Raw genomic sequence first — 20,758 nt, 5'->3', positions numbered from 1 at the left:
AAAAGACAAAATCTCACATTAATAACCATGGGTTGCTGCAACAGATGACTTGATTTTAGTTTCTAATGCTGATAAAATAAAAATGTTCTTTTACAGTTTTGGGTTTTTATCTTGGATAAAACGAACTCTTTCACCACAAAAAACTGTACAAGAACAACTTTTGAAGGGTACTCCGCTCGTTTTTAAAACCTGGCAGAGTTCATCTTGGGTAATCAAAAATCCTTCATAGACATTCATTGGGTTGTCTACTAATCTTAGGGAAAATAATCATTTCATTTTTTCTGCTCTTCTCTTTGTGAGTGTTTTTAACTTTTCATTTGATTCAAGTTCACATAACGAGTCTAACCAGATATTCAGATTATTTTTTTGAGTATCTGGTTATGTTACATGTATTATGTTATATGACTGTATATGAACATTGTAACATATTATTCCTTTAACTCCACGAAGCTGCTCTGATTCGGCGTGTAAGTACCAATATCTAGGCAAGTGTCTATTCTCTTTGCTACATACATTCCAAAATCGATGGATAGTTGACAACAGCGTAGCTGGGTTGTTCAAGATTTTATTTGTGTTTGTTTCAAGTAGCAAATTCTTTTAATGCAAGTAGACAGCAAGCGACTATTATTTTAGATATGAAGAGAGAGAGACTACGATGTTGGACATGAAAAAGACTCAACTGAAGTATGGTTGTTTGTTTGCTTGTGTTTGTCTCGATGCTTTTGTTGCCGAATTTTTTGTAGAAATGCTATTCATTCCCTGCTTTGCCTAATAATTACCTTCTATTTTTGTTTTGTTGTTTTTTTCTTTTTAAAAAATACCATTCGATGAATAAATCTTATATGAAAATACATTTTGGTTTACTTTTTTTTTTCAATCTAGGAAAAAGAAGAGTTGCTACTGAATTATCGAAAAAGAGAGTCGTAAGTTTCAAATTATTCTATTTGTGTAAGAGATGTTAATCTATTTTAATTGCATTCAACTTTTTGAAGACGACGGTTGTTCTAGATTTGAAGACAGCAGCTATAAAGTTATGAACAAGATGAGTGATCCTAGAAGTGGAAATAACAGAGATGGTGGTCACAGAGGCGGTGGACATGGAGGAGGTGGACATCGAGGAGATGGTCGTGGCAAATAATCATCATAAAATAGGTTTTTGATAATTTAACAGCTTCGTATTGAAAGAAAAAGGTTTTAATATGAATGTTTAAAAGGTCGGCCATGTCATATATTTTTTTTTGAAAAAGAAAAGTTTCTTAAACCAATTTTTTAAAGGATAAAGGAACAAAATGAAAAGGAGGAAGCCGTTACGGCTGATAACGTTTCGTGGGAAACTTGATATGGTTGTTAAAAGCACGGTTTTTATTTCTTATAGAGGTTTAATAGATAAACATTTAGTTTGTATATTTCGTGTTTTGTGTAGCACTGTAATGACGCGTCAAATCTTCGAATTATTTTCGGAAAACTGAGCTGTATCTGTCAGCTTTTAATATTTTTTGCGCCTTTTTTTTAATTAAAATATTTAATTTTGATAACTTATTCTATTAAAAAAATATCAAAATATCAATATATTTCGTGTTAATAAAGATGTTACAAAAAACACACGTCATTGCAAATAGTAATTCACTAACAAAACGTAATGACGTAAATAAGATAAAGAAAAGGCAAAAGAAAAATATTAGAAATAAACTCACATAATAAAAGTAGAATTTCAAAATAATTTATAATGAACACCCATAAAACAGACTTTTAAAAGAGGAAAAGTTACGTCACATTCACATGCACATACACATGGATACACAAATATTCAAATAATAAATAATGAAATGTACATATTTATAAAAACAAATTTTATAAACTTATTGACGTAAAGAATTTAAGTGAAGTTTTTGATAGAACTGATTTTAAACAAATTTCAAGATAACATTTTGAGCGATCCATGCGGTTTCTAAGCATAGATTTTGTTCTGATTGCTTGAAAAGAGCTGTTATTTATGTCATTTTTTTTTTAAAGGTAAAATCATTTACATATTTAGGAGCAACTTTTAATGATCGATGAGTTGAACGTTTTGTTTCTCTAACGAAAATAAGGAACGTTGCACTACTCTTACACAGATTACTTTGGGAGAACACTCTATTGGTTTGTATTTTTTGTTGTTATAGCGATGCAATTCCTGAGGTGTTAAACCAAAGTCGCGACTTCGGTCTTTTCCAATACACCCATGGTTTACGTGTTGGTAGCGGTAACCAACACATAAAATGACGGTGAAACAAAATTCTGTTGATGAAGCTTAAAGATTACAATTTTTATTTTCTATATTTCCGTTACTTATATAAATCCGATGATAGCAACCGCTACAACGTCTTAACCCAAGCTCACATTCTAAATGAAAGAAGTACCGCAAAAGTGTCTTACTTTGCACAAAAATTTGACTTGTTCGTAATTTTTATCTTTAAAAATCTGCTTAAGACTTCTATTGCATTGATGTAAACTGGAAAGTCATTTATTGTTTAAAATCTATTTTATATTTTTTACAAATTTGTTTTTACGAATTAAGAAGTAGTTAATTCTTTATTAGTTTAAGTAACATCAAACTTTAAATGAAAGAACTGGCTTTCTCGTTCATTTCTCGTTCAATTCTCGCTCATCGTTCATTCATTTTCGTTCATTTTTCGTCCATAAATTGACGAGTATGAGAAAAGAAAAAAAAAAAATTCATTTTATGGTTTTTCCGAACAAGTTCATTCTGCAATTTATATTTTCAGCTCGTTTTTCCCCGTCTAATATTTCTCTGGAAGCATCGATTCGCAACACTCATAAAATTTTTTGATATAAACTAAATTTTAATATAAACTAAATTTTGATATAAACTAAATATAGTCTAATTTAAAAAAAAAAAAAAAAAAAAAAAAACATTTAAAATTTCATTATTAACTTCGCACGCTTTAACTTCAAACGAAGAAATTTATTTAAAAAAAAAAAAAAAAAAAAAAAAAATTAAATTGTTAAATATAAATCTATCTAAAAATTTTTTAATGTAGCAACCTTAATACATATAAATTCTATTTATATTATTAATGATACCTAGTTGTCAAAAAGAGCTAAACAAAAAATGTTTAAGAATGTCGCAAAGATTTTAACTTCAAACGTTTAACGGTCATCCTCTAGCTTCACTTTTTTCATCCTTGTCTCTTCGGAGTCATAAAATCCAGTTGAGATATCTAAAATAAAAATAAAATAGTTACAACTTTACTGCATTTAAAGCATACTAAACTAAGAATTTTGAATTTTTAAAAAATTTTTAAAAACTTTTAAACTGTGAATTTTGAAGAAAATAATTTCGAAGGTTTTAAAGATGAAAAAAACAAACAAAATTTTTTACCAGAATTTGCATCTATTAATTGGTTCAACTTAAAATTAGTTGGCTGATTGACGGAAGTTGTTGGCAAAGAGTTTGTGACGGACTGGCCAGCAGCTTTAACAGCACGATCAATACTTTTAAATTGCCAAGGCCAACTTGACCGATACAAAAATGGGCGAAGATCATATCTACAAGTAAGAGTGAAGATCACATTATAAATAAATAGCCAATCATATATTAATTATATATTAATACGAACAGGTGGCCGATTTTTCAGACATTCACAAACTAAAAGTTGTTAGAATAAATATCAGAAATTACATTACTGTCTTACACATAAAGAGTATTTAAGTAATAAGGGTCGTTATTACGAACAACTGACCTTCTACCGGCACAGTTATTTGCAAGGTATTTTTAGGGACAGTAGAAAATCACGGAAATAAGGAAGCCGTATTTTTTGCAATTTTATTTGTAAGTTTAACTTTAAAGTTTAAACTGTAAAACTGTCAAAGCAAACAACAATATTGCGAAAAACGGGAAAAAAAAAACGGCAACGAACGAAAAACTTGGAAAACACGGAAGCCGAGTTTCCGTGATTTCTGCCGACCCTAAAGATTTTACTCAACTTGACATCGATGCTGTTATCAAATCTTGGTATTAAAATAAAACTCTCTTTTGAGAAAAAATTTAAAGCACACTATTTTACGTTTTTCAAAACATCTTAAACTAGTTGAACATATAAAAATATTTTTTACTGATCATACTACATTTACAAATATTTTATTTATTTTTACAAATGCATTTACAAACGGAAAAAAATTTTTTTTTTTTAAAAAATACTGTATTATACCACTATTACAGACCGAAAATAGTAAGTTAGTTTTTAAAAATACTTTAAATCTTAGATTACTACTTTCAAACGACACAAGACAAATAAAAAATGAACACCGAGGTCCGATGGATTATTTTGTGAAAACCTACCTTTATGAAGCTGGATTTTTATCATATATACACCAGATGATTATTAATTCCTCATTTTATAAATAGCTATACCATATATAAATATATTAATTATTTTATATACAATTACTAACTTTTATTTTATCTAGATGTTTTTACGACATTCAAGTTTTCTTTTAAATAAACAATTTCTTTTTGGTAAATTTTCGACCAAAAAAAAACTTTGACCTGTAAAAAAGCATTTTATTTCATGTAAAATGCAAAAAGCAACTTTTAAAAGAAAAACAATTTGCTATAACTTTTAGCAATAATTATGTTTAACCTCGCAAACTTGCGTAAAGTGGTATTTTGTTGATGTGCAGTGGTTTGCCAAAAAATAATTATTACCCACTACATTTTGGATTTTTATAAGTTCTGTCTTGACTGTGACATTCATTTAGGCAAAGTCCTATTGCTCATTACAAATTTATATTGTCTATAAAGCAGCCATGATATGGCTTGTGATTTGCTGTCAAGTTCGGATCGATAAATTTTAATTTTATTGCTCGGTGAACGTGAATTTTATTGCCTAGCTCGTCATACTAAAAAATGAATAACAGATGAATGCGAAAATTAAAAAGGAAATTGAAAAATATTATTTAATTATGGAAATAACATATATATTAATAAGAAAACATCAAACAATACGTATTCTCTAAATACAAATGTTAATTTATTATAAATTTTCGCTGGATTATGGTTACCAGCATCATCAGCTCGTAAAATATTTTAAGTTACAAAAAACTGTTTTTTTTTTAACTTAAAATATTTTACGAGCTGATGATGCTGGTAACCATAATCCAGCGAAAATTTATGATAAATTAATATTTGTATTTAGAGAATACGTATTGTTTGATGTTTTCTTATTAATAACATACACTCTTATACAAGATGTCAACATTCAAGTCATATATATACACATCTGTCTGTGTTATTTCCAGAACAATATTGTTTAATTATGGAAATACACACACATCTACCCATCCATCTATCCATCCATCTATGCATACATAAATGCATACATACATACATACATACATACATACATACATACATACATACATACATACATACATACATACATACATACATACATACATACATACAAACATACATATATACAGCAATTGAAACACTATTCTGTTCAAGTTATTTAAAAGGTAAAAATATTTTAAAGATTTTTCTTATAAGCCTACAATTTACCATTTGTGCAGCATTTTTTATTGACTTCATTGCTGATTTCAACTGTGAAATTATATATATAAACAAATATTAACAAAATTAACAAATTTATATAAACAAATATATACAAATAGAGATACATATACAAAACATATATATACACATAAAGATACAGATATAGATATACATGCACACACAATTATATATATACACATACATACACATATACACATACATATAAACATATATATGCATATATATATACACATATATACACACATATACATAAGGGAAATAACCTTTCTGAAACCTTTATTGCCATGTTTTATTAAGATCAGGTTTTATGTAAAACTCAAGAAAATTTCATTTGTGACTTCAAAAAAGTCAAAAATAAAACTTAACTCAAAAACTTTCATAAATCATGCAGAATAAAATGCAGAATAGGAACCTTTTGTTGTGTTTTGTGAGAGTTTTGTGTGTTTCATGATTTTGCACATTTCATGACAGGTTCTGTGCATATATTTGATCACATGGTGTCAATTGCTGTGTCAGCATCTTTCCTATGTGGAAGAAAACATATCTTGACTCTTTCATAATTTTGAACAGCGATGGAGAGCATTTAGGGAGAGAGTTTAGAGAGAATTTAATATATATTTCAGATTGATAATATTGATCAGAAAACCAAAGGTCCATCCATCTATTCAGCAACCAAAGGTGTTATAAAATCACATATTTTTCAAATATATTGGTCTGCACTGGAATCAGAATAAAAGCAAGTAATGCCAATATGGCCCTGGATTTCCACCTGGCATTACTCAGATGAGGTAAGGTCTATGTGTATCTTTAGAAATTTTCCATCTGCTACATAATATTTATAAATAATTTCCAAGTTCCCACAAAAACTTCATACCATCATGCTGTACTATGAAGGGAGAAGAAATTTCAGTTAAAGATTCATCCTCCAATTGAGTGAAATGCATCGCTAACTCTTCAATAAAGAAATAATTGATGTTTGGTGATGTAGTTTTACCAAAAATGGAATCCACTACATATATAAAATTTAGATCTAGCAGATGGTGCTGACAACCAAGATATTGTTGAGTAACAAATCTTTTTAGAATGAACATTTGATTCAGAAAAGATGCTACACCACCTTTAGATCCTTTATTTACTGCAGTTGTATCACAAACAAATTATTTGAATGAACATTTAAATAAAATCACTCAAATGATGTTCCACAAATCAAAGTCATTCAGCAAACCACAGAGGCCATCAAATGAACTTTTTTGATTTAACACTTTATTAATAAAAAAACTCCTAATATGATTTCATTTTCGCAACATATATAGATAGATATGCATAAATACATACATACATACATACATACATACATACATACATACATACATACATAAATATATATACATATATACATATTATATATACATACATACATACATACATACATACATACATACATACATACATACATACATACATACATTCATACATACATAAATACATACAAACATACATACATAAATAAATATACATATATACATATATACATACATACATAAATATATATACATTTATATATATATACATGCATACATGCATACATACATACATAAATATATATACATATATACATCCATATATATATATATAAATATATATATATATATATATATATATACACATACATGCATACATGCATGCATACATACATACATACATACATACATACATACATACATACATACATACATACATACATACATACATACATACATAAATATATACATATATACATACATGCATACATACATACATACATACATACATGCATACATACATACATACATACATACATACATACATACATACATACATACATACATACATAAATACATATACATACAATTCAACATACAATAACAATCAATATCAATATCAATATATTTCGTGTTAAGGATGTTACAAAAAACACAGGTCGTTGCAAATAGTAATTCACTAATAAAACGCAATGACCTAGATAATATAAAGAAAAGATAAAAGAAAAACATAAGAAATAAACTAGTCACATTGTAAAAGTAGAACTTTACAAAAATTTATAAGTAACACTTATATATACATAAATTTATTTATTTATTTACCTAATTTAGTGTGCAGAGATAACACTTAAGACTTAAAATTTGTTTTTATTTTGGAATTCATATTATAATTATAATATATAATAATATATCATAATAAGTAACCCTGAATATGTGTATAACATGAGACTATCTTTTAGTGGCCTTCTCAAGACCTGTTATAAATAGACACCCGACTTTAGTTTTTTGATTTTTTACGATTAATAATGATTAAAATAATATTTTTTGTATAACTTATTTAAAATAAATCTAATTTTCTGAAGTTTATTTTAACAGAACTCTTTATGTGTTTAAAACTTTGCCAGGTTTTCAGTGTGACATGTTTACATTCATACCTAAAATTGTTAGTTAAAACTTAGATTAATCGAATTAAATCAGCTTCATTCAAATAGCAGCTCTGCGCAATATCTTTGTAAATAAAATAACATAAGGTTTGCAAGGTATTGCTTTTTTTTTTTCTGAAACCCTGTAAATTTTGTATTTCTAAATATAAAAGTTATTTTAAATTAGAATTATTTTTAAATTAGAGCCATTTTTAAATTAGAGCTATTTTTAAATTTGAGCTATTTTTAAATTAGAGCTATTTTGAACAACTTTTGAAACTTTAATTTTAATTTTCATTAATCATAAAAAATGGAAAAACCAAAGTCCAGTCTCTGATAAATAAGCCAAGCATAAAAATTTCAAGAATTTTATGATAATAGATGAATTACTAAGCTTGGCTTTATTTTGATATTTTTATTGATTATATACATATATTTATTACTTGCATAGGTTAACACAATAAAATTTAAAGGTAGTAGGTATAATTTTGAAGTAAAATTTTTCAAGCTGTATGTTCAAGTTAGTGTGTACCATGTGGATTCATGGGTCTCTGGGGGGTAGGGTAAGGGTGGGATGGGGAGTTGGAAATGGCTTCACAATTTCTCAAATTAAAACTACATATTTCTGGCACCATAACATCATTAACTTTACTTACATAATTATAAACTAAATTATTATGTTTCCTTTAGTTGTAGGCAGATGATAAAATATTGTCTGGAGCAGTTGAGAATTTGTGAAATTGAGAATTTACTCAAATTCAGAATTTATTTTACTTAAGGCCAATTTTCACCTTAGGAAATCATCAAGAATAGAAAAACTAACTTTCCTGGAAAAAATCTTCGTCAAGAGAAATCTCCGTGAATGAAAATGAAGTCTGAGCGAAAAAAAAATCTCTCTCAAAAATCTTAGGTGGAGGGGGTAGTGAGGTGGGGGAGGTGGGGGGGGGGTTGATGAGGAGAGGCGCCAATTATTAGCCCCACTGCTTAGAAAAAAGTAACTGAAAAAAAGCCATCAACTGATAATTTTAAAAAACTGTCTTCAATTTAGTCAACCATTTAAATTTTCAATAAAAAAAATATACTTATATTATCTTATACTTACATATATATTATCTGATGAGAAGGTATATGTAACTTTGATAGTAATTTTATTGTTTTCATGAATTTTAATTTTTTTGTAAACACGAAAGCGAACTAAACTCGATTTTTTTTTTTTGCTGGATACGGTCCCTTATTTTAGCAGGACAGTACTTATCAGTCATAGTATGATTGAAAGAGTTATGCCGCTCAGCCATTAACTTATTTTACATAGAAAAAACGTGCTTAAATTTCATGACCAAAAACAGTAAAAAATAATGATAATGATTATAGCGACAACAAAAGAAAACTAAAAATGAAATAAAACATAAAAATGATAAAAACAAGATGAATTACTCCTCGCACCATAGGTGTTAATGAACATATTTTGTTATAACTTGTCACTCAAGCGGAACTGTCCGCTTAAACGTTTTTTCACTTGTTCTGCATTTCGATTAATTTTGATGCAGACGAAACTTATTTTTGCAACTGAATAATAAATAAAAGACGTTTGTGAAATACTCCACCAAGCACAATATTACAAAATTTTTCTTATCAATAGGTAATATATAAAAAATGACTTTCTGACAACGTAATGGATAATGAAAAACCCCGGGTTATTAAGTTTACCTCGCTATTTTCTACATGATGTCAAAAAAAGCTTTGACATTTTTTTTTTTCATTAAAGTCTGCCGTTTCACCTGACTCGATAATTGCAAAACTCACAAAACAAAACTCACAAAAAAAGCTCGTAAGGATCATTTGAAAAGCGAGATTACAAAAGGTCGTAAGAATCATTTGAAAAGCGAGATTACAAAAGGTCGTAGGGATCATTTGAAAAGCAAGATTAGAAAAGGTCGTAGGGATCATTTGAAAAGCAAGATTACAAAAGCTCGTAAGGATCATTTGAAAAGCGAGATTACAAAAGCTCGTAGGGATCATTTGAAATGCGAGATTACAAAAGCTCGTAAGGATCATTTGAAAAGCGAGATTACAAAAGCTCGTAAGGACCATTTGAAAAGCAAGATTACAAAAGCTCGTAAGGATCATTTGAAAAGCGAGATTACAAAAGCTCGTAAGGACCATTTGAAAAGCGAGATTACAAAAGCTCGTAAGCATCATTTGAAAAGCGACAATATAAGCGACAAAAGGACAACATAGCACTTCTACAGGGTGTCCAAAAATTCACGCAAAATTTGAATTTACCGCTATTTGTGCAGTAAAGTCTCAAAAAAAAAAAAAAAAAAAAAAAAAAATTTGATAGCTGGAAAATTAAGCAAAAATGGAGCGTTACACGAGAGAAAAAATACGCTTTGATTGTTGAACAAAATTTCACAAATAAAATGAAAGTTTGGAGGCAACAATTCGAAAATTTCGTACAAAATATGTTCGGAATATTGTTTCAACTTTGTCAACTGTGAAAAGAGTAATTGAAAAAATCAGGGAGACTGGATCAATTTGTGCTGCTAAACACACTGATTTCAAAAACAACCCGCTCAAACGTCAATATCAAAGCAGTTGGTGAGTGTTCATGAAAATCCAGGAACATCAATTCGGCATCGCAGACAAAAATTGTAAACTTCAAGTTCGCTTGACACAAGAACTGAAGTATAATGTCCATGCACAGCGAAGAGAGTTTGTTGAATGGATTATTGAACATCAACATGTGAATGCTGATTTTTCGAGGAAAATCATCCTAAGCGATGAAGCACTTTTTCACCTTGATGGCTTTGTTAAATTGCCGCAATTGGGGTTTTGAGAACCCACATGACTGTCGAAAAAAAAAAAAGGAATCATCGGACCATACTTCTTTAAAAATAAGGCTGATCAAGGAGTGACCGTTACTGGTTATTCGATTTCGCGACATGATAACAGGCTTCTTTCTGCCTAAATTAGATGGTATTAATGTGGACGACATGTGGTTTCAACAAGACGGTGCCACATGCCATAGAGCCCGTGTAACAATTAAATTACTGCATGAGACATTTCCTGGTCGTGTACTCTCTCGTTTCGGTGATCAGAATTGGTCCCCTAGATCGCGTGATTTTAACATCATTGGATTTCCTTTTATGGGTTTATTTGAAGTTAAAGGTCAATGCAAACAGGCCTACAGCCAGCCTTGAAGGAGGAAACTTAACGCTGCATCAACGAAATTCAGCCACGTTTATGCAAAGTGATTAGCGGGGAATGTACCAGCAAAGCCGTGGAGGCCATTCGCCTGACGTGGTATTCCATACATAACCCTATCCTGTGTATTTTATAATTCAACAAAAAAAATTAAAATCTAAAGAAAAGAAACAGTGTTTTTTATTCATTTCAAATCTTGCGTAAATTTTGGGACACCCTGTACAACCATTGTATTGATACGATTTTAAGTGGCCAATCTAAAAAAGAATAAACTAGACAAATTTCGGAGTGCAGCAACACGCCAGCACAGAGAACTGTTCCTATTTAACCAATTCATCACGCATGACGTTTCGCTAGAAAAGGGAAGTTACTAGAACAGAAAACTGCGCCCTTAAAGTGAGGCGAAATATGAACAGAAAGATGTCTAGACAACAAACATACAGTTTTACTTATTAGCGTCAATTCCAAAAAAGATCTAACTTTTTTCAAGAATGGTTAAACCTGAATTACTTTTAAAATTCTTACAGAATCCTAACTCTTTCTTCGTCATAAATGTATCATCACTAATGATAAAGAAAAACTGTCAAAGTGAAACAAACTTTTAGTAAATTCTTCGCGCAAGTCAGCTTCAAATCGATTCCTCACGTCTATAATAAATCTTTTTCTATCTTTGCTTCAGTTTAAATCGGTCAAGACGACGCTCTTAAATAAAAAGATTATTTTTTCTTGTAATGGCTTCTGATGATTTAAAATAATTCTTATCGAAGTTCTTTTTTGATTGAGCTAAACAGGTAAAATAAAAAAATAAAGTATAAAAGATTGAAAAAGTTAAAATTTTGGTTTTTTTTTTTTATCATGCGATTTCTCAGAAATCTTCAAATCAAATCAAAAGGTAAATGTAAAATGTAAACTCATTAGTTTCTCTCTAGTCTCTGGTAAATTTTTAAAGTATAAGAAAAGTATGCAAAAAAATCCACCACAGCTTTCAAACCATTTTTTTTTGCGCGATTCTGTTTCAAAATTATCTGCCGAGAAAACAAACGGATATAATTGGGTCATTACATTAAATTTTTTTCAATCGCAACGACTAACCTTTTATCTCATAAACACCTCCTTATTGACCTTAATCTTTATAAACTATGGTGAACTCATTAATTTTGCAGTGGATAACAGGTAACACTCAAAAAGAATAAAAAAAACCTGATATCTTTTTAGTTTTAATTTGAACCCAAAAAAAATGCACTTTCAAATTTATAGCTCTAATAAAACGAGGAAATTCTAGGCTAAACTCTACTTGAATTACAGGAATCTTAAAAAAAAACACTTTTCAATGACGCGCCACGATGCATGTGAACTAGTGTCGCGTGTAATGGCATTCCCCAGTCACTAGACACATTACAAGAGAATTAAATAGTGCCAATCCTTTGTATTTCCTGGTAAACAAACTTAAATTTTTGTAGCAGACGATGAGGAAACTAAATGTGATTGCAAAACTCAAAATTTAAAGTGACAATTGAAAACTTAGTAGTTCAGATAATCTTTATTTTTTGTAAATTGTCTTAGAAGTTATTATTACGTCACTTTATTTTTATTTTTATTTTTTGTCAAAATAAAACAAAAGCATTTCAAAATTAACGCAATGTGTCATCGCATTAAACAATGGCAAAGCGAATGCAAATAAATCACTTTGAAAATAAAATTTGTCGGTTAAAATTTTTTTTTTGTTCAACTTCACAATAAACAGGGAAACATGATTGGGGGAAATTTAAAAAAACCCGCCGAAAAGCTAACCTATTATCATCAGGTGAGTATCCTACAGCATACAGACTTGGAGTGATAGTTGTCATTTTATGTCTATTGATAGCATATTTTGTGAAGAATAACTTCACCTTGTCAGCGATTGCTGAAGGAGAAATGTTCCATTGTGACAAAAGCTTAGTAAACATGGAGTAAGGTCCACAACGCTGTAGCTTACGCAGACGTCCAAATATTGATATCTCTTCATAAGTCAGGCCTATATCATCCTAAGTATGAAATTGGATCAAAATTATAGCTTAAAAAATAAAAATATACTCTTTATAACTGTAAAGTAAAAGTTTTCAGTCTCATTTTTTTTTTTTGACGAGCATTGAGTATGACGAGTATTCTTGTGTGGAAAAAAAGGCGAATGAGATTGTAATTCCAATTGTGCCAAGACACTTCCAAGAAGTGTTTTTTTGAATTTGATCATCTATTAATGGAATTCTTAGAACTGTGTCTCTTTCAAAATACAACAATTTCCTGAGTTATCTTCTTGATAAGAAGGCAACAGTCTTATCAATGTAACAATATTATTTTGAGATAAGAAGACAATTTGCTTATGTAGCTACATAACGTAACATGTTTCGATGTGTAAAAGAAAGCGCACTAAAGTAACTCGACTATTAGTAGATGTTGAGGAAAAAGCCAAGTATTAAGGTGCATTTAATGAACACCACACCACATCTGACATACACTTACTAAAAAGATGGGCTGCCTAGGAAATTTGAACTATATGATAAAATCTACCAGCAATTTGTGCAAAGTGATCTACCTACAGATAAGTTCCTCAGAAGTCAACCATCATCACAATCATTACCAAACAAAACAGCGTTTGATGAAATAATGAGAATGTCAACTTTGCTTTAAAGAATTCTCGTTAAACCCACGCACAACCAACCAATGTCTCAGCTCCTAAGCCCCCAATAGAAAGAGCTTATGACTTTTTTAGCACTTCCCAGACTAAACCAAGATGTCATCCTTTGATAGAAAGGCCACCAAAATTAATTCTTAATACTGACAAAATTAGCAGAGCAAACACATGGAAAATTGAATGACGGTCCTGTATTATAATCAGCGGTTCTGTATTAAAATCACTAACAGAAAATATACCTTGGACTCTGAAAATACCAAAAGTCTATCTTTTGTACAACAAAATCATGACATCAATTTTTATTAAGAGTTGAAAAAGTGTCAAAGTTGTCATAGTATAACTTTTAAAGGAGTCATAGTTTTGTTGTCATATAAGTCATCAATAGATGATGAAGATTTGTCAGAATTAGCCGCAAGTTCTGACTTCCAGACTGGAACTAAAGTTCAGAATCAGAAGAGAAACTCAAGGCTTAGCTACCAACCAACTAAGAAGAGAACTTCTGGATCACCAACTGCATCATCAAACTCATCAAATTCATCCGTATTTTAAAATGTGAAAGTTTGTAACCACGGAAACTTTTTTTTTTTTTTTTGACAGTGAATTTATTTTAGCTTGAAAGTGAAAGTGAAAAATGAATTAAAATCATTTCAAGGTTATTCTTGTTTTTTGTTAAACTCATTAAATGTAATTTGAAGTAAAATTTCGAAGCCCTGTTCTGTATCGAAAAAAACCATTTAAAGAGAGTGAAATGAACCATTGTCCCAAGTTTGTGTGTCTGTCTGTCTGCGTATGTGTGTGTATACATTTATCACCTAGTTAATTTCATAAACCAACCTCATCAGTTTGCCGTATACGCCCATCTTCTAGGGGAGTAAGTTCAGCGGTTGGGGGTGCGCCAAGTATCCCAATCAGAGAAGTAAAATTGTATTTTTCAACACAATAAAAAACAAACTTTTTTAAGTCAGTCTTACTGATTCCTCCAATAGGATTGATGTCAGCGCTTGAGCAATCGTATTTTGTCATGTAGCCAAGTAGACTAAATTACATTAAATAGGTTTAAGAGGTGACAGAAGAATCCCCAAAACAACGCGAACAAAAACAAAACCTAAACGATTGTTACTAAACGTACCACTCATCCACATTAGCGGAGCCTAGCACTAAAAGTCCCCCCTGCTTTCCTCTTGACCATAGTGTTAACTGAGCAAATAAGTAACTCATTACCATACGAATGCGCGCTTGTACATTTTGAAGTGCTAAATTTTCAGTGTTTGAACCACCAAAGACTGAGAAACGGGGTGTTTTTTTTGTTACAGCACTGAAAATGGATAAAATGGCTTGGATAGCTGAGTCAATTACAATGCCTATTAAAAGATAAAATTTTAAATACAATACATTAACAGTTGACGTAAAAAAAACATTTCTGCGCAGACATTATTTTAAAAAAATATATTACAAATCGTCGATTCATCTTTAACATTAATTTTCAATGCAGATTTTGATAGAAAAATTGCATAAAATATTCCGAGTAAAAAGAGAGGTACTGGTTAAAGTAAATGTTCAGTCCGAAAACGAGAAAACTATTCATTTTGAATAGTCAAAAAAAAAGTTTTTAACCCGAAAACTTATTCAATGAAATATGTTGAATTATTTACAATTTAAATATTGCTCATAATGTTATTAAAAATCATGTTTTCATTCTTATTCAATTAAAAATGTTGACTATTTACAATTCAAATATTGCTCATAATGTTATTAAAAATCATGTTTTTATTCTTATTCGATGAAAAATGTTGACTATTTACAATTTAAATATTGCTCATAATGTTATTAAAAATCATGTTTTTATTTTTTTTTTAACGAACCTTTTAAAATATAATAACTGATTTGATCTTTTTACATGAGATTTTTATTTTACATGAATATTTTTAGGCTTCGAAGCTTTTCAAATCACTTCTACTCCAAAAAAAAAAAAAAAAAAGAATAAAAAAAAAAAAAAAAGACCTAAATGATAGCTCCCAATATCGTTTGCTAAAGCTTTTGCTCTTTCCCTTGTTTGTGCTGACGAATTTTCTGTTCCCATGTAGCAAGTCACAAATATCCTATTGCACAATTCCTTAGGGTCGGTTGGTATAAAAGCTGGGTCTTTCACAATATCTTGGACATCCGAGATTGTCTGAAGGTTCCCTTGTTTTATAGCATCACAGACTAGCCTGCACATGGAGGCAACAATACATGCAGTTGCAGAACTATCAATCCCTAAAAAGTTAAATTGCATTATTCGCTTCATCAGAAAAATTTCATTTGCAACATTATTACATATAATATGTACATACATACAAGTGATTGTAATATTATTATATATGCACATATACTATGCACATAAATAAAAATATTTGTATAATGTTACATATAATAAACAAAGACAAATATATCAAAGGATTTTGTTAACATTTATACTGATATTGCAGAATAAGAAAAGAATTCTAAATTAAAAGTATCTTCCATGATAAATTACCTCCACTAAGTGGCAAAAAAAACCCACTCATTCCAGTTCTTCTTAAATAATCCCACAACCAACAAGCTGGGCCAAGTGCAATCTCCTCTTCTGGTCGATAAATTATTGGATCAATAACAGGAGTAAGTGGAACAAAAAGGCTGTTAGAATGACAAAGAGAAAAGTCAATATCAATCCTTGAGTACTTTTGACTTAATAAAGTCTTGACACCAAATTGAGAGCTTCGTCTATAAAGACTGACTTCTTCTAAATCAACTGTAGAAGAGACAACCTCAACTTCGCTTAGCGAGAATTGTTTACCTTGTCCAACCAACTCTCCATTTTTAAAAATCATACAGGGCCCATCATAATATAAACGCTCTCCATCACAACCCTTGATTGTTGAGTATAAGTAAATTCCACCTAACTGAAAGAAAGCATTCAAAATAATTCTTAGATGTAATATTCTTTTTAAAAAATGCTCATAAATATGTCACTACTAGGAAATGCCGATTCTAGCGCATTGATACTTTTCCTATACTTAAGGTTGATACCTCGCCAAAATCAACAATGAAGTAATAAAAATCTTGTCAGGTTCAAATCTTTAAAATTTTCCAAGATGGTGATTCCGAAGCTCTTAGTTTGTAGTGTCCAATGGCCAAGGTGTGAATGCCGTCTTGTAAGATGTGTCTTTTGTCGTCGTTAGCGCTGAGTGCGACTTTGTTGATTTCTTCGGTGTGAATATCGTGAAGATGTGATCGTATAACATTCATGGTTGCGAACTTTTCTGTCTTGTTCATTAAACAGTCACCACAAGGTATTGATAACGTCTTGAAAGTCAAGACCTTCATTCAATTTTTTCAAGACGTAAAGACACAAGTGACCACAATAAGAAGTGTTACCAAATTGTACCCTTTCGCTGTTGTAAAAGATAGGACTTTTCAAGTAGTCTATGAGCTCTACAAGAGGAGGCTGAGCATAAGAGTCAAAGCTGTATTTTTTGTCTCCGTCTTTAAACCAACAGACCCAATGAAACCCACCAGTGCTTGAATCTCCTGTGTTGACAATTCCACATTCTTTTTTTCTTGGCTTTTTTGGTAACTCATCCCTAACAAACACACCTTGAAAGTTTTTTAATTTTAACTGTTTAGCAGCCTTTATCAACTGAAAGTTAGTCAAAGCTTTATTAGGTAAAACAATTCCTTCTACGTAAATCCATTGAAAGTCGGTCATTTTTTTAATTTCTTAAAAAGTTTATCCGAATTTTTTAACAAGCGATTTTCATAGAATGGCGCCTAAAAAAGGAATGCTTGAGAAGGGTGAGTTTGGACCGAGTAATAATCCAGAACCAGCATATTTATAACCTTTTCCAGTTTTAACAAAGAGTTCATCACCGTGAACATTTTTAGTCCATGGGGTGATAAAAAATCCTTCTCCACCTAAAGTTTTTATCTTCATTCCTTTTCCATTTTTGCTCATGTAAAAAAGACCTCGCCCAGCGATTTCATCAACCATAGCAGAGCCGGCAGAGGCTCCAACACCTGAAAGCAGACCAGTGGCAAGAGCAGGAACAACCTTTGTGGCTAGAGTTCCTAATAGAGGTAAAAGAGCCCCAATGAAGCCACCTTCAATGGTTGAGTTGTATGCAATTTGTCTTTTGCTCAATTTAAGAGTGACTCCTTTACCAGCTTCATACGCTTTTTTAATTTTGTTCAATTGCACATTAGTGATAGCGAGAACATGTTTACCGTTCAAGTCTTGATGAGAAAGCTTAATGCTAGTATCGGTTTTGTCTTGAATGGCTTTTTTAATTTTATCAGATTGGCTCTGCGAGATATTAATTTTGATATTTTGATAATTGCTCATTTTTTATGTATTAAAAATTATTTATTTCACTTCTCGAATATGATATCGTATTGTAATATCCTCTCCACGAAAATCAACCAAATCTCCATTCTGATCAATGATGCGAGTAACCATTGTTGAAATTTCAAACAGTTTAACAGGAAGATAAATCAAATGCATTGGTCTCTCGATGATTTTATAGCCAGGACTAACATTTGGATAAAAGGAGTAAATGCAATTTAATTAGGTTCCATTAATATTGGATGATCCGATAACGTTGTTAACGATTCTGATGGTGTTTATGCTTGAAATTCTAACGATATGATCCGACTCGTATTCGGAATTGGAATTTAATTTTCTTTTAGTAAACCCTAAAACTGAAGAGATGCTGTTCTCCACGTTAAAGTCAATCAAATAATTCAAACCAAGTTTAATGATCGATTTTAAAGTATTAAGATTGATTCCAATTTGAAGGTTGTTTGGAGAGTAATTAATTTTATTTGCAATAATATAACTTTGAGCTGTTTTTATTGTGTTTAAAATAGACTTTTGCAAATACTCATTGATGTCTTTAATGTCATAGCTTCCTGATGGAATGATAATGTTTTCCCAATTAGCTCCATTGTTCATGCTGTATTTGAAAGAATTGTTTTTACTGCTTACATTTGGAATGCTGTTGTAAGTCTCAAGACCGAGAAAAGCCATTTCATAACTTTTTCCTTCGTCAAAAACGATTTTATCCAAAAAATCAGTGGTGATAACACTTGATTTTCCATCTACATCGATGATTATACCTGACATTTTTTAAATAAGAATTATTTTTTAAATTGTTTTAGAAAAAGGCAAAATCGTCAAACCCGCTTCGGTACTTTCCCTCGTTCTTCTTAGAAGAGAGATCGATGACTGCAAATCCGTGAGGTTCATTCCAGCAATGATTGCAAAAGGTTTTAAATTCTTCTATTTTCATATCGCAGGAAACGTGATCTTGATAAATGTGATTAACGCTTTTTTGGTCTTGTTTAAAGAGGCAAATAAAGTTGGCATTTTCTCGGATGGTATGTCTTGGAATCTCAAAATAGTTTTGAGCGAGGTAAAAGCAGTCGACGTTAGAGTGTCTTCCTCGGATGTAATATTTTTCGCACTTGTTTTGATTGGTTAATTGCAAATCGTCAAAGATCATTAAATGGTTTTGGTTGAGTCTAAGGATTCAGGTTCAGACACATCATCAGCCGTTTCAAAGAATTGACACTCCATATCATAATTGTCGGAATATTTTTTTGAAATTTCCTCAATAACATCTTCAGGGTTTAAATTCAATTTTTCCATTTCGTCTTGTACATCATCCGTTAACAAATCAACAATATCCTTTTTAGGAAGTTTATTTTCGAAGGATCTTTTGAGTATTTTGTATTCAGGTTGAAATAGTGATTTCCCAAAGACTTGCAAGCGGTTGTAATCTAGCCACCCAGGTCTTAAAAGTAAATTTAAGAGCAACGTTGTTTTTCCGCAACCGGACTTTCCAACGATGATTCCACGTATACTTCTTGGTAAAAGCGCGCTGTTGTTTCTTTTGGTTTTCCCAATTTTACACGACAAATTCATCACTTCCATTTTTTATATAAACTTTTTTATATATGTTAAAATGTACTGCGTTAAGTGTAGAAAAGAGACTGAAACCATTCACTTGAAAAACGAGATCACAAAAAACAACAGACCTATGTTGAAAGGGAACTTGTGACTCTTGTGGGATAACCAAATGCAAGTTTGTTTCATCACATTAGCTCAAAGGATCATCTTCAGAAACAAAAGGATTTGGTGTGAGTGATTTGAAATGGACGGATCAGCTTGCAGAGGAACTTCATAAACCGGTGATTCATCATTTTAAAAAAAGAAAAGTGTCTGTGAATGACATTGATGAAATATGGGCTGCTGATTTGGTTGATATGCAATCGTTTTCAAAATTCAACAACGGCGTAAAATATTTACTCATAGTGATCGACGTGTTTTCAAAGTATGGATGGATCGTTCCGTTAAAAAGCAAAACTGGAGTTGATGTAGCTAACGCTCTAAGCAAAATATTTGAGGAGAGAAAGTGTGTCAAAATGTGGGTGGATAAAGGAAAAGAGTTTTATAACAAGCATGTAAAAGCTCTAGGTGTGCAATTATACTCCACTGAAAATGAAGAAAAAAGTTCTGTTGTTGAACGATGGAATAGAACAATGAAAGAGAAAATGTTTAAATACTTTTCAGCTAACAACACCAATAAATACATTGACGTATTGAATGAGATGGTGAAAAGTTACAACAACACAAAGCACTCTTCTATCAAAATGACACCAGTTGAAGCCAGCGATGAAAAGAATAAAGATAGGGTATGGTGGAATCTGTATGGAAAGGATCAAACATTACCAGCAAAACCAAAATTCTTAATGGGTGATCAAGTGCGGATTGCAAAAAAGAAGTCTCATTTTGAAAAGGGGTATACACCTAGATGGACTGAAGAGGTTTTTACAGTGTCAAAAT

The 20,758-nt window shown here is 30.7% G+C and overlaps 1 protein-coding gene across 5 annotated transcripts in view; it reads right to left on the bottom strand.

The window, feature by feature from the left end:
* Positions 1-1,579: 1,579 nt before the first annotated feature.
* LOC145189381 (glutamine-dependent NAD(+) synthetase-like) overlaps positions 1,580-20,758 on the bottom strand; it is a 44,697-nt gene continuing 25,518 nt past the window's right edge. Inside the window, exons 5-12 of one of the 5 annotated variants that reach the window (XR_016452357.1) lie at positions 16,412-16,817; positions 15,898-16,152; positions 15,026-15,257; positions 14,731-14,932; positions 13,017-13,249; positions 3,383-3,549; positions 3,085-3,221; positions 1,580-2,382 (exon numbers count right to left, since the gene is read on the bottom strand). Coding sequence is in view for 3 of the 5 variants with exons in the window: in XM_090086863.1 (XP_089942989.1) it covers positions 3,151-3,221; positions 3,383-3,549; positions 13,017-13,249; positions 14,731-14,932; positions 15,026-15,257; positions 15,898-16,152; positions 16,412-16,817 (1,566 nt within the window). In the remaining 2 variants the exon portion in view is untranslated. Of the gene's footprint in view, positions 2,383-3,002; positions 3,222-3,382; positions 3,550-10,415; positions 11,928-12,764; positions 13,250-14,730; positions 14,933-15,025; positions 15,258-15,897; positions 16,153-16,411; positions 16,818-20,758 lie in introns of those variants that run through there. The other 4 variants (XM_090086863.1, XR_016452358.1, XM_090086864.1 and 1 more) reach the window with 4 other exon arrangements.

This window comes from Hydra viridissima, unplaced genomic scaffold (genome assembly GCF_058129835.1).
Source record: "Hydra viridissima isolate aposymbiotic clone 2 unplaced genomic scaffold, HvirCarnegie_v1 scaffold_5, whole genome shotgun sequence".
Classification (NCBI taxonomy): domain Eukaryota; kingdom Metazoa; phylum Cnidaria; class Hydrozoa; order Anthoathecata; family Hydridae; genus Hydra; species Hydra viridissima.
This window is presented reverse-complemented; position numbering and strand designations above follow the sequence as displayed.